Source organism: Anomaloglossus baeobatrachus, chromosome 4, assembly GCF_048569485.1.
Source record: "Anomaloglossus baeobatrachus isolate aAnoBae1 chromosome 4, aAnoBae1.hap1, whole genome shotgun sequence".
NCBI lineage: Eukaryota > Metazoa > Chordata > Amphibia > Anura > Aromobatidae > Anomaloglossus > Anomaloglossus baeobatrachus.
This window is the reverse complement of record NC_134356.1, coordinates 430423673-430439203: the sequence shown is the minus strand read 5'-3', so window position 1 is coordinate 430439203 and position 15531 is coordinate 430423673. Positions and strand designations below refer to the sequence as shown.

The 15531-nt window shown below is 49.7% G+C and overlaps 1 protein-coding gene across 1 annotated transcript in view; it reads right to left on the bottom strand.

The window, feature by feature from the left end:
• The window catches only part of CPT1B (carnitine palmitoyltransferase 1B), an 87227-nt gene extending 72052 nt beyond the window's left edge, over nucleotides 1-15175 (bottom strand). Inside the window, exons 1-3 of the mRNA XM_075345445.1 lie at nucleotides 15050-15175; nucleotides 2948-3096; nucleotides 2033-2172 (exon numbers count right to left, since the gene is read on the bottom strand). Of these exons, the coding sequence (XP_075201560.1) occupies nucleotides 2033-2172; nucleotides 2948-3088 (281 nt within the window). The 5' untranslated portion in view covers nucleotides 3089-3096; nucleotides 15050-15175. The remainder of the gene's footprint in view (nucleotides 1-2032; nucleotides 2173-2947; nucleotides 3097-15049) is intronic.
• Nucleotides 15176-15531: the final 356 nt, after the last annotated feature.

The following is a 15531-nucleotide window of genomic DNA, read 5'->3' as shown; positions in this document are numbered from 1 at the left end:
ACCTATGGGAAACTCGAGCATTTTTTTCATGAATTTAAAAAAAAAAAAAAAAAAAAAAAAGGGCTTCCCTATGATTTTGGTTCCCAGCTGGGAACAAATAGGCAGCTGAGGGATTGGGGGCAGCCCGTACCTGCCTGCTGTACCTGGCTGGCGTACAAAAATACGGCGAAGCCCATGTCGAATTTTTTTTTTTAATCATTAAAAAAAAAAAAAAAAACACATAACCCTAACCTAAGGGTTAGGAGTAAAAAAACAAAAATGTGTGTGCTCTCGCTGCATTTTCTATTGCTGAGGGTAACCCAAGCAGCTACTGGCTGCTAACCCCCACTGCTTGGTGCTACCTTCACTGGCAATGGAAAATCCAGGGAAGCCATTTCTTGTTTTTCCCCAAAAAAAAAAAAAAAAAAAAAAAAAATCAAAAAGAAAATGACGTGGCCTTCACCATACTTTTGGATGCTAGCCAGGTACAGCAGGCAGGTACGGGCTGCCCCCAAACCCCTAGCTGCCTATTTGTACCCAGCTGGGAACCAAAAATATAGGGAAGCCCTTTTTTTTTATTATTTCATGAATTTCATGAAATAAATAAAAAAAATGATGTGGGCTTCGCCCAATTTATGTGTCCAGCCAGGTATAACTAGGCAGCTTGGGATTGGAATCTTAAGCGCAGGGTGGCCCTAGCTTTCTGGCCCCCCCCGCTGAAAATTGCAGTCTGCAGCCGCCCCACAAAATGGCGCTTTCATAGAAGCGCCATCTTCTGGTGCTGTATCCAACTCCTCCAGCGGCCCTGGTGCCGGGTGGCATGCTGGGTAATAAGTGGTTAATACCAGCTTTGTTTTACCAGCTGTTATTAAGCCCGAGATACTTAATGTCAGGCCAAGTTTGACCCGGCCATTAAGAATCTCTAATAAAGGGTTAAAAAAAAAAAAAAAAAGACCCCACACAGAGAAAAAATATTTTATTAGAAATAAATACACAGACACTCATAGAGACTCCATCTTTATTACTCCCTCTCACCCCTCCACAATCCTGGTCTTCTGTCTTCCGTCTTCTTCAACCGATGCAGCTCTGCTATATCACAAAACACGGGGGGAGGAAGAACGCTGCTGCTCCCCATGCTTTGTAATCACTCAATGAGTGAGCACAGACTGCGGGTTGGTAGGCGGTGACGTCACCGTTGCCACAGTTGCCATAAAAACCGAATGAATAGCGGCGCCGGTAAACAGGGAGTTAACTTCTGCGACTCCCGCTCGGTAGGTTACTATGGCAACGGTGGCAGCGGTGACATCACGTCACCTAGTACCTACACTACCTAAGACACACACTAAATCTGTCCCTGACTCAGCAGCACCTCCCCCTACACTAGCTCACTGTGGATCACAGTGTCGAGCACAGCGCCGTCAGGTGTCATATAGAGCTGATGACGCTGTGCGGCCAGCCAATTGCTATAGTTCCACAACCAACGTGGCTGTGGCATTACAGTGTACGGCAGCCAATGTGGGCTGACTCTGTAAACGGCGCCAACATGCAGGGAGGGCGAGCCGAGTACTGAGATGCTCGGGCGAGCACAGAGTAGCGGCAAGCATGCTCGCTCATCTCTAATACCTACATCATGCGGCTCTGCTCACTAGTCAGACCTTAGGTCCGTCACTACAGCATGGTGGGTCCTATCTGATCTTCCTACAGGAAACAGTTACTGTTCCTTTGCACTATCCAGTCCCAGTCTGGGCTAGCATCAAACATTAACGCTCACTGTCGACTCTCTTGGGCAAAACATATACAACACTAACAATTATAACAATTCACATGACACTTTACATATTATCACAATAACGTATGACATAATACAAATAACACTGATGTCTTTGAGGAAGAACGAACGGCAGTAGGTCCATCTCCTTACAAAGAAAGTCTTTAATGCGCAAATTAAGTGGCATACAAATTACAGTAACCATGTAAAATTTGGAAATGGAACATACTATATTCTGTTTTCGTAATTCTAAATAATCTCATCTGTTGCATTAGGGTGACTTACTGTCCAGGTAAGAGGTTGCTAATCTTGGTAATGAGTCCGAATGATATATCCACTTTTCCATATAAAGAGCCAAGTGTCACAGCTACAACAGCAAACCATGTGGAGGGGCTGGCAGGATATACACCACTAAGTACAGAGCTCTGCCAAAGAAAAAAGGAGAAAAATTCTTGTAGGGTTTTAGCCAGTAATTTAAAAGAAATGTTAGCTGACATTTCACAGAATTTGTATACTTTGTTTATCAGTGCTACTTCTATGATAAATATGGGCCAATTCAATAAAGGGTTTACGACAGACTTCTGGCGGTAAATCACCTTATTTGCAAACATTTTTGCGCAAATCAGAAGTTGTGCCAACATATTGTGACTTTTCATGTTTTCACGGACGTCCTGGTTGGCTAAGCTAATATAGAGGGAGCATGGGCAGGATGGAGTGTGGCTACACATCGGAATCATGTAGCCTTAGTGGCTTATATATCTCTAGAAATGTACTCCAGTCACTGACTGGAGTAGATCCCTGCGAAAAGCGCATGACACTTGTAAGGAGAGCTTAATTCATGAATGTATTAGGTGACCCTTACTCCAGTGGTCCAGTTAATTAAGATTGGCATACGTAAGGCTAGTCTTAATGAATCAAGGGCATAGTGTCAAGAATTACAAGTACTGTACATTTTAATACACAGCGCTAAATCTTCATGTTGTGCATTGCCTACATAATATAGTAAGTACAAAGCTGTTCTCTTACATAGCTAGCATTCATAAACTGATCTACAGGAAATCATCCAGGCATTTACAACTTTCTTCAAACCGAAATCAAAACTTCAGAGGGTATTAATCATATGAAAGCAGTTGTGTACATTTGTGAAACATACTCTGCCAGCATAACATTTCACTACAAGGTCACACTACGCTCAGTTACCTTAAGTGTGATCAGACGTTTTCTGCAGGCTATCAGCCCAGATAAGTAGAGATGTCGCAGAACATCACGACCCAGTTGTAGATCGACTCCATCAGGTGTCACAGTGAACTGGAAGGCTACAGCCTGGTGAGCTTCTGCCATCTTGTGACCTTCAAAACAAGGAATGTACATAGGGTAACACCACGCCAGGACAAGCTGCTAGCACCGAACCCTCATGCTGCGTTTTTGTGCACATAACAAAATAAAGTGTAAATTCACCCTCAGGGATTTCTTTTGCTATCACTATAATTATCAGACAAAGCATGACAATACTCAACACACAATGTTAATTCTTCTCAAATAAAAATGTTCTAGAATAGGACCTTTCAAATATCTCAAATATCCTGTAGGCAGATATTAAGTTTTAGAAAACCTGTAAAATTATGAATTTCAAGAGGATCTCTCTTTAAGACATTATTTTAGTTTCAAGTCAACCAGGAGATCAGCTGAGGATTTAGAGTTCTGAAACGGAATTGTCTTGTGGTAGCCACAATATAGTATTACATGCCAGCCATTTCAATAAATGGTTGACCATGTACATATTACATAGACCGACCTGACCCCCCCAGGGCATGAGCCATCCTTTATTAGTAGCTCCCCAGTCCGGCTCAGATAAAGGGTCCAGACCATGAAAAGTTGTCACTTGACCCTTATCACATTGTTGCCGATTCCGAAACTACTGTATATCTATAACTATGATAACGTGCAACATTAGAAGTTGGCCTGTGAAACGCCAGAAGAAATCCATGATCGTGTGCTCGTCTGTCTACATATTCTCCAGGCTACAACCACATATCCGTACAGCAGCAACAACATAACTTGGAAATGTATCTTCACAGGGAACCTTTGGATGACTTCCAAGTATGTGAAAGGTTAGAGAGAAACAAGACTTCAGGTTCAAAACAGACGGGTAAAAAGTGTATCTCAACAGAAAGTACATCTCCAAAAGGAATATATTACAAACCCATAGATGTAACCCCAACGACAATTTACACCAGTGGTGGAATTAACACTCGGAGCTTTTACATAAATTCCTGTAATAGATACAAAATCTCCACATTCTGCTTACTTTTGCTGTTATTACATCAAATCAGTAGAGCAAATCATGTCCACTTTAAATTACATTGATACCTTTTCTCCTCTATATTTGTTATTTTAACATTTGTAGAGAGATATGGGGCTCATGGACACTCATATGCTATTGATATACTAGGTAACAACCAAACAAAAAACAAAAAAAATCAAATATCATCAGACTAGTCACAAAACAACCTGTGACAACCTCCTGGAGTTTAAGCTGATCACATGGGGGCTTGGCTGCTGTGATATGCCAGCATGTAGTATGGGTAAGATTGGCTGGTGTGGCATCGCTAAAGTTAAGCTCTTGGCCGGTGTCAGCATCTGGCCCATCAGGACAAGAGCCAGGGCCCTCGACAGACGGGGGGTTTACTCACCGTCATCAGGAGGAGTTCATTCTGCAGCCCCCGGGACTGATTTCCAGGGATTGCAGTGCTCGGGCCAGCACCACACTTTGCTGGCTGCCAGCCCTTTAAACCCACACTTGCACACAGCATTCACTCCTGAACGTTGCATACACTGAAGATGAAGAGAGGCACCTCAGCGCCAGACAGTGTCCCCCAGTACTGTATGCCCCCCAGAGATGTGTATGCCCACCCCCAGTAAGGTGAATGCCCCCAGCTTCCCCTGTGAAGTATATACAGCAGTCTCAGTGTGCACTGTGCTCGCCATGTGTGTTAGTGACAGCCATCACGCTGCACAGCCACATGCCCAGGAGGAGCTGGATGGGAGATAACACTCTGTGTCTGTGTGTGCATGTATGATGTGTGCATCTATGTATAGATTTATTATTGCTTACATGTACTTTTGTGAATTTGTCTTCAAATATGTACATATGCCTGTATGTATGTATGTATTGTGAGACTGTGACCGGGGTTATCTATGACGGCCGGTATGTCTCGCCCAGGTTGTGCTCACTCCATGATAGAAAGTAAATCCACTATAGGGTTAATGCTGTTTCCCTACAGGCTTAAGGAAGGGTTAAAAGGAAACAGGAACGAGGGCAGGTGTGCCGGGTGTGGGGGAAGTGACCAGAACTTCCTGAGCCCTCTGCTGGAGAGGCACATGTATTTTGTTATGGACTTTTTGTTTGGACATTAAACACCGTGTGCTGTGAACCTTGATGCCTGGATCCCGTGTCTTCTGCTGCGCAGCCGACCGCGCTACCTCACATATGGTGGAGAATCGGCGGGCATGACAGCCGGTGAGGTGTAGCATCCATCCCTGGTGACCCAGCTGCGCATGTCCTGGATTCGAGCGGCTATACTACAGCCCAAACCCGGCGACGCCATGGAGGACATACTAAAGCATTTGGCTCAGGCTAATGCACAGCAGCAACAGGCTAATGCACAGCAGCTACAAACCAATGCACACCTGCTCCAATCCTTGCAAGTGCAGGAAAAAAAACTCCAAGAACAGTTGGATCAGGCCAATGCACGTCAGCAGCAATCCTTGCAAGTGCAGGTCAAAATGCACCAAGAACAGATGGAGCAGGCCAATGCACGTCAGCAGCAATCCTTGCAAGTGCAGGACAAAAGGCACCAAGAACAGATGGAGCAGGCCAATGCACGTCAGCAGCAAGCCTTACAATTGCAGGAAAAAAGGCACCAAGAACAGATGGTTCTCCTGGCCAAGTCGATCCGTGCCGGACCGGCAGCAACAACCCCGGGACCGGGTGACGACGGCAGCGTCCGGAAAGCGGTGAGACAAGCGTTGCAAAAGATGACCCCGGGTGATGATGTGGAAGCGTTCCTGGCGGTGTTTGAGCGGGTGGCCGAGCGGGAAAAGCTGCCGACCCCGCAGTGGGCTGAGGTATTGTCGCCCTATCTGACGGGGGAACCCCAAAAAGCGTACCTGGACCTCGGTACCGAGGACGCCATTGACTATGTGACCCTGAAAGCCGAAATACTGGCTCGGTTGGGGGTGAATACCTATGTACGGGCTCAGCGGGTAAATCAGTGGTTCTATGAGGAAGCCAAACCCGTACGCTCCCAGGCCTATGACTTATTACATCTTGTAAAAAAGTGGTTGCAGCCTGACACTCTGAGCCCGGCGCAAATGGTGGAAAGGGTAGTAGTGGATCATTTTGTGCGCACTTTACCCGTCACCGTTCAACGGTGGGTAGGACAGGGTGACCCGAGTACCCTGGACCAATTAGTGTCCCTGGTAGAGCGGCATGTGGCTACGCAGGACTTGATACGGGACACTGAGACTTTGCGTACCGCCCGTCGGTCCGGCCCCTCCAAGCCTAGGGCCAAGGACCCACCGCCGACACCGGTACAGGAGTCCGCTACCATCCTGGCTGAGGCCGCGCCCGCCGTTCCTGAGGTCCGGAAGGCCATGTACCCTAAACGACAACTTGTCAAGGGGGTTTCCTTCCCTATTAGATGTTGGCGGTGCCAGCGGGTGGGACATATGGAAGCCCAGTGTCCACTCACCACGGAGCCCATGGATTGTGGGGTTACCCGGCGGGGTTCAATGTATGCTCAGGTGGTGTGTACCGCTGACCTGGTCTCCCCAGAGACAGAGCCCCACTTGTGCCAAATACAGGTGAATGGATGTCCGGTTACAGGATTGTTGGATTCCGGAAGCTTAGTGACCCTTGTGCGATCCACCTTGAGAGCTAAAGTAAAGGCCACAGGACGCACTGTGGGGGTGGTTTGCATACATGGGGACCGCCACGACTATCCCACGGGGATTGTCACCATCACAGCACCTTGCGGTCAGGTGCAACATGAGGTGGGACTTCTTAACACTCTTCCTTATGACGTGATCCTAGGAAGGGATCTGCCCTATTTTTGGACTTTATGGAGGGGACCCCCTAAGTCCCCTCAGATATTGGTCGGTCCGGGACCTGAGCCCTACAATCCTGAATCCGGGACACCTGCCGTAGGGGTCACGATGATAGGGACAGAGTGTGAACCCGATAGGTCACCCCTAGAGGTATTGGCAGGAGAGGCTGAGACGGTCGAGCCCATCCCGGAGTTGGAGGCGTCCCCGGATACGTTTGGGACAGCCCAACTCCAGGACCCTACGTTAATACATGCCCGGAGTCGGGTGACAGTAGTTGACGGGGTGGCACAGCTGCCCGGTGCCCAGGTAAGGTACCCCCATTTCGCTCTTAAGCAGGATTTACTCTACCGGGTAGATGAAATACGGGGCGTAGGGGTAGAACAGTTGGTGGTGCCCCAGCCGCATCGCCGGCGGGTCCTCGACTTGGCTCATAAACACCTGATGAGTGGCCACCTAGGGGTCAAGAAAACGCAGGAGCGAATATTGCAAAGGTTCTATTGGCCCGGGGTCTTTGGGGAGGTAAAACGGTTCTGCGAAACCTGCCCGGAGTGTCAGCTTACTGCACCCCTGACCCATTTTCGCAGTCCGTTGGTACCGTTACCCATTATAGAAGTCCCTTTTGAACGGATAGGGATGGATCTGGTGGGGCCCCTCGTAAAGTCCGCTCGAGGGCACCAACACATCCTAGTGATCGTTGACTATGCCACCCGGTATCCCGAGGCGATACCTCTCAGACATACTGCAGCAAAGCTTATAGCTCGGGAGTTGTTTGCTGTGTTCTGCCGGGTGGGATTGCCCAAGGAGATCCTTACGGATCAGGGGACCCCATTCATGTCTAAAGTGACCAAAGAGCTATGCCGGCTACTCCAGATCAAGAAGTTGCGTACGTCTGTGTATCATCCGCAAACGGACGGTTTAGTCGAGCGTTTCAATAAAACCCTGAAAACCATGCTAAGAAGGGTGATTTCAAAAGACGGGAAAGACTGGGATATGATGCTTCCCTATTTGATGTTTGCCATACGAGAGGTGCCACAGGCATCCACGGGGTTTTCGCCTTTTGAATTGTTATACGGGCGACATCCCCGGGGATTGTTGGACCTGGCAAAGGAAACATGGGAACAAGAGCCCACCCCCCATAAAAGTGTGATTGAACACATTTTGGGTATGCAGAACCGCATAAGCGCGGTCATGCCAATTGTGAAGGAGCACTTACAGGAGGCTCAGGCCGCGCAAAGCGGCCGCTACAATAGACAAGCCACCGTGCGGACCTTTAAACCCGGGGATCGGGTGTTGGTATTGATCCCCACGGCGGAGAGCAAATTCCTGGCTCAGTGGCAAGGCCCCTACGAGATAAAGGAAAGAGTAGGGGTGGTTAACTATAAAGTATTGCAGCCCGGTAGGCGGAAACCTGAACAAATATACCATGTCAACCTATTAAAACCTTGGCAGGAACGGGAAAGCCTGATGGCTGTTTTTTCCCCACCTCCCTCCTCTTCGGGTCGTTCACATCCGGCTCCAGCGACCTCCGGAGAGGACGAACCGGAAGTAAGGATTGGAGAAGCCCTCACCAAGCAACAGAGGCGAGAGGCCAGACGGTTGGTTCAGCAGAACCCCGATGTCTTCTCCGAGCTGCCCGGTAGGACCAGTCTGATACGACATGATATTGTCACCGAGCCCCACCTGAAGGTACGCCTGAAGTCATACCGGGTGCCGGAGGCTCGACGACAAGCCATATCGGAGGAAGTAAAGACAATGTTACGCCTGGGGGTCATCGAAAAATCCCGGAGTGAATGGGCTAGTCCGATTGTCCTAATACCAAAACCCGATGGCTCCTTAAGGTTCTGCAATGACTTTAGGAGATTGAACGAAATATCCAAGTTCGATCTCTACCCCATGCCCCGGGTGGATGAGCTGATTGATAGGCTGGGACAGGCGCGATATTTTACCACGCTCGACCTGACCAAAGGGTACTGGCAGGTGCCACTAACGGAGTCCGCCAAGGAGAAAACAGCTTTTGTTACGCCGGAGGGTCTCTTCCACTATGTTGTCTTGCCTTTTGGGTTACATGGCGCTCCGGCCACGTTCCAGAGGTTGATGGACTTAGTGCTGGAACCCCACCAGGCGTATGCATCAGCGTACCTGGATGACATCATTATTTACAGCTCCGATTGGCAGACCCACTTGGAACAGGTACAAGCGGTGGTGGACGCGCTTCGAACAGCCGGATTGACAGCCAATCCCAAGAAATGTGCATTGGGACTCACGGAAGCCCGCTACTTGGGCTACGTGATAGGCCAAGGAGTGATTAAGCCCCAAATTAACAAGGTTGAGGCGATCCAGAAGTGGCCTAGACCCCTGACCACGAAGCAGGTTAGGGCCTTCCTGGGTATCGTGGGGTACTACAGGAGGTTTGTAAAGGATTTTGCGGGACTATCAGCCCCCTTGACGGACCTTCTCAAAGGCAAGAAGTCCGTCATGGTGCGGTGGACTCCGCAGGCCGAGGACTCCTTCCGGGCCCTGAAGGGGGTCCTGTGCGGACAGCCCGTTCTGGTCAACCCTGATTTCCGGAAGGAGTTCATAGTACAGACTGACGCCTCGGAGGTTGGCCTGGGGGCAGTGCTGTCTCAGGTGGTTCAGGGGGAGGAACACCCCGTCACCTTCTTGAGTAGGAAGCTCACCCCTCCCGAGCGGAATTATAGCGTAGTGGAGAAGGAGTGCCTGGCGATCAAGTGGGCCTTGGAGTCCCTACGCTATTACCTGCTGGGACGGCAGTTTCGCTTGGTGACGGATCACTCTCCACTGGTCTGGATGAGGTCCGCCAAGGAACGGAATGCCCGGGTTACCCGGTGGTTCCTTTCTCTGCAGAACTTCCGGTTTACGGTTGAACACCGGGCCGGTAGGTTGCAGGGCAACGCCGATGCCTTGTCCCGCGGCCCGTGCTTGATGGCTGGAGTTCAACCCCGCACGCTTGAACTGAGGGGGGGGGTATGTGAGACTGTGACCGGGGTTATCTATGACGGCCGGTATGTCTCGCCCAGGTTGTGCTCACTCCATGATAGAAAGTAAATCCACTATAGGGTTAATGCTGTTTCCCTACAGGCTTAAGGAAGGGTTAAAAGGAAACAGGAACGAGGGCAGGTGTGCCGGGTGTGGGGGAAGTGACCAGAACTTCCTGAGCCCTCTGCTGGAGAGGCACATGTATTTTGTTATGGACTTTTTGTTTGGACATTAAACACCGTGTGCTGTGAACCTTGATGCCTGGATCCCGTGTCTTCTGCTGCGCAGCCGACCGCGCTACCTCACAGTATGTACATATGTATGTGTGTGTTTCCATGTGCATGGGGCCTACAGACTATTTAGCCCAGGGACCATGAAAACCTAGAGCCAGCCCTGGCTAAGGTAGAACAGTAGAGCACACTCGAGTATACCAGAATTGTAAAATTAAATAGGCTTTATATATAACTTCGTGTCCCATTAACAGAATCTTGACAAAGCTATGTAACATCCATTTCAGCATTGTGTTAGCACAAGTGGCCCTTTGCCACAGTCACCTGAAATACAATACTCAATTGTTAGGGATGAACCTTCCGCATTAACTGGTGATTTATAAACTTTATTGACTACGGCTTGAATACACAAATCGCAACTCTTCATAGTGATCACTAAACATAAAGCCATTATTGTCATTACAATACTATGTTAAATCTCAAAAGACTTAAAGGGATTGTCCAGGCTTGGGACAAAATTCGGCAGTCACTGTTACTGCATTCTAGCGAATCTTCATAGTGTGCGATGTGCATGCTATCACAATTCTCCTGTATTTCCTGTAGCCATGTGACTGCTTGTATGTGACTTGCACACGTGTGCTGATTAGACATGTTCGGCTTCTTACGATAAAAGTAAATTGAGAGAGGCCAGAGAAGACCAATCACCAAGTGAACAGAAGTAAACAAACTGCATGTGCAGTCACGTGGCTGCCCACTTGTATGTGAAATTAGAACATGCGTGTCATAGTTCGGTAGTCACACACATGGACTGCAGACTTCTGTCCCATGAATGGACCACCCCTTTAAAAAGGTTATTAGAGTTAAAAAATAAAAGCAACTAGTTGCAGTAGATGTTGTTTAAAACACCGAAAAAGAAAAAAAAAACAAAAAAACACAAATGTACCTAATTGTATTCGTCCGAGACTCTATAGTGGTCACAAATGTTTTGGTTTTTTTCATATTATATTTATATCTATATATATAATTGCCTTATTCTGTCTGTCTGTCTGTCTGTCTATCTGTCTGTCTTGCTCCGAAATTGTGTCCTTACGGTGACACAAAGCTGATTGGCCGCTGGGCTCCCCATGGCCCCGCCCCCCCACACGGATTGGCCTCTCGCCCCGGCTCTCTGCAGGCCCCGCCCCCCTCACGCAATGCACGCTCGCTCTGGCCCAACTGACACGGAGCCCCGATTCCCAGGTGAGTACACACACACATCAGATCACACTCACTCTCACACTCACTCTCACACACACCTCACACATCACAACATGCTGGGATATCTCTTGCTTCTACACCGGCTCCGTCAGGATCCCAGCAGCGCCAGACATAACCTTGCGATGCTGGGATCTTCACGGAGGCCGTGAAAGCTGGTAACCATTATACACATCGGGTAACTAAGGTCCCTTAGTTACCCGATGTGTATCATAGTTACCAGTGTACACCGGCTCACACTCACTCTCATACACACCTCACACACACATCACATCGCATCCACACATCAAGGTCCTGCAGCGGCGGAAAATACAGACACATAACAGCACACACACATAACAGCACACACATACACACACACAAATCAGATCACACTCACTCTCACACACACATCGCATCCACATACTCACAACATCCTGGGATATCGCTTGCTTCTCGGCGGCGATACTGTGCTGTTGTGATCTTCCAGGACCTGCCGGAGGATCACATGGCCAGAAGCATGTGATATCCCCGGATGTTGTGAGTATAAGCGCGTATGTGCGATATCGTCAGTGTCTGTGTGTGTGAGTGTATGCGATCGGGTGTGTGTGAGTGGATGCGATCGGGTGTGTGTGAGTGGATGCGATCGGGTGTGTGTGAGTGGATGCCATCGGGTGTGTGTGAGTGGATGTGATCGGGTGTGTGAGTGTCGGCAGAGGAGCACGGCGTGCTGGAGGAGGCTGGGAGCAGAGAGGCTGATCATGGGGAAGGCTGGGAGGAGAGAGGCTGATGCTGGGGGAGGCTGGGAGGGGGAGGCTGGGACGAGGGAGGCTGATGCTGGTGGAGGCTGATGCTTGGGGAGGCTGATGCTGGGGGAGGCTGGAAGGAGAGAGGCTAATGCTGGTGGAGGCTGATGCTTGGGGAGGCCGATGCTGGGGGAGACTGGGAGGGGAAGGCTGATGCTGAGGGAGACTGGGAGGAAGGAGGCTGGGAGGAGAGAGGCTGATCCTGGGGAAGGCTGGGAACGGGAGGCTGATGCTGAGGGAGGCTGGAAGGAGAGAGGCTGATGCTGGGGGAGGCTGGAAGGAGAGAGGCTGATGCTGGTGGAGGCTAATGCTTGGGGAGGCTGATGCTGGGGGAGACTGGGAGCGGAAGGCTGATGCTGAGGGAGGCTGGGAGAGGGAGGCTGGGAGGAAGGAGGCTGGGAGGAGAGAGGCTGATCCTGGGGAAGGCTGGGAAGGGGAGGCTGATGCTGGGGGGGGCTGGAAGGAGAGAGGCTGGAAGGAGAGAGGCTGATGCTGGTGGAGGCTGATGCATGGGGAGGCTGATGCTGGGGGAGACTGGGAGCAGAAGGCTGATGCTGAGGGAGGCTGGGAGGAAGGAGGCTGGAGGCTGGGAGGAAGGAGGCTGGGAGGAGAGAGGCTGATCCTGGGGAAGGCTGGGAAGGGGAGGCTGATGCTGAGGGAAGCTGGAAGGAGAGAGGCTGATGCTGGGGGAGGCTGGAAGGAGAGAGGCTGAGGCTGGGAGGAGAGAGGCTGGGAGGGGAAAGCTGATGCTGGGGAAGGCTGGGAGGACGGAGGCTGGGAGGAGAGAGGCTGATCCTGGGGAAGGCTGGGAGAGGGAGGCTGATGCTGGAGGAGGCTGGAAGGAGAGAGGCTGATGCTGGCGGAGGCTGATGCTGGGGAGGCTGGGAGAGGGAGGCTGATGCTGAGGGAGGCTGGGAGGAGGGAGGCTGGGAGAGGTAGGCTGAGAGAAGAGAGGCTGATGCACACACACACACACACACACACACACACACACACACGCACTGCACAACACACCACACACACTGGGAACCACAAACAACTGCCCTACACAGACACCCACACACACAGACAACGCTGCACACACAAATATACGCACATACCGCACAACACACACATTGCACAAAACATACCTCCCCCCAAAACACACCACACACACACAAACCGCGCAACACACACACAACGCTACAGACACACAGCGCTCCACAAACAACGCAACACACGCAACACACATACAACACCGCTCTCACCCCCCGTCACACCCAGACAACACCCAGAACATGTACAGCGCCTACACAAACACTTGGTAACTACAGACAACAACATCTCTCTCTCTATATATATATAACAAAAATCATACATGAACTACACAATACGTAAATTCTAGAATACCCGATGCGTAGAATCGGGCCACCTTCTAGTATATAATATTTATTTAATTTTCCTGGAATGACAACAATGTCCATCACATCCAATCAGAGGCCTCAGCATCGCTGCTGAGGCCTGTGATTGGCTACTGCACTCATGTGGTATATTATTGCTCTAGAAAAGGAAACAAAGACAAGTGAGGACAGCTTTAAAAAATAAATAAAATAAAAACAGTAGAGTGGCAGGGGATTTAGTAAGGCTAGTTTCACACTTGCGTTGAATGGCATCCGTTGCATTGCGTTGTGTGACGGATGCAACAGATGGGTTGCATATAATGGCAAAACAGATGCAACGGATCGTACAAAATAACAGAAAGCTTTTTTTTTTTTCTTTACAGTTTTACCGGCAGCAGACTATTGTGAACGATCAGCTGATCACCCGGCTGCCGGGCGCTCAGCTGAGCGCTCTCAATAGCCGGCCGCTGGGCACTCAGCTGAGCGCTCTCAATAGCCAGCCGCTGGGCACTCAGCTGAGCGCTCTCAATAGCCAGCCGCTGGGCACTCAGCTGAGCGCTCTCAAAAGCCGGCTGCCAGACGCTCAGCTGAGCGCTCTCAAAAGCCGGCTGCCAGACGCTCAGCTGATCGCTCACAAAAGCCGGTTGCCGGGTGCTCAGCTGAGCGCTCTCAATAGCCGGCCGCTGGGCACTCAGCTGAGCGCTCTCAAAAGCCGGCTGCCAGATGCTCAGCTGAGCGCTCTCAAAAGCCGGCTGCCAGATGCTCAGCTGAGCGCTCTCAAAAGCCGGCTGCCAGATGCTCAGCTGAGCGCTCTCAAAAGCCGGCCGCCAGGCCCTCAGCTGAACGCTCTCAATAGCCGGCCACCGGGCGCTCAGCTGAACGTTCGGCCACCGAGAGACAAAATAAAGTTTCTGTGATAAAAAAAAAAAAAAAAAAAAAAAAAGATGAGCATGCGCAGTGAAAAAAAGGATTCCGCTGCTCAAAAAACGTCACATGCTGCATTCCTTGAGCCCGGCGGAAGCAACGCAGGTACTTTTGGCACAGTCATCCATACAAATCTATGGGAAACAGCGGAATCCGTTAACAGATTCCGCTGTTTTCCAAAAGGGCGGATTGTGCCAGAAGGTAAGTAACGCAAGTGTGAACGTAGCCTAAGCAAAATATGTTTTTGTTTTTTTAATAAATATATTTTGACATTTCCTGACGCTTATTTCAAACTCCCAGAAACCCCTTTAAGAAGCACATCCTGTTAGTAAATCCTAGTGTGTTCAGTGCTTTCAACCTCATTGAAATTAGGCAATACTGGATCTAAACAAAGGCAAACACAGGAAGCAGAAGATCAAGTACCAAAGGTTAAAACGAGAAAAAGTTCCAGACAAAGTCCAGTAACAACTAGGTCACAACTTTTCCTCCTTGGAGATTAGATAAAATGGCAAATTGTGACAGCTGGCCAAGTATACTGTGTACAGACAAAACCGTATACTAGGATCTAGACAATATAAAAGCATCCAATGAAATATAAGGGACAAATGTTATTGGGGAACCCACCTGATTAGCACACTTTTTCAGGGCTCCTGGAGCACAAGCATAGAGAAGTGGAGACCCCGAGCTTCGCAGCTGCTGCCTTCCGTCCTCTGTGTCCTTCACTCTCAAGTGCATTAGTGTGTGGACGTCCCAGCCAAAAACCAGGCAGTGTAACCTGAGACCAACACTCAGAATGGAGCTGTAGAGGTTACACAGGCAGAAGGAGCGCCTGGGACTTATGACAGAGCTGGGAGCGACTGGATTCCTTGTGTGCGCTCTGGTAGACCCAAAACATTGCTGAGGATCCTGACCTGTAATTACATTGTACTTTCCAAGGTGAACCAGGGTGACCAACGTGACGTCATTCCTTCACATATACAGGAAACAAATAAGAAAGTATAAGGCTATGTGCCCACGCTGCGGAAAAGGCGCGGATTTTGCCGTGGATTTCTCGCGGAAAAGCCGCGGATTTCCCGAAAATCTGCAGCGCAGGCACTTCCCAGCCA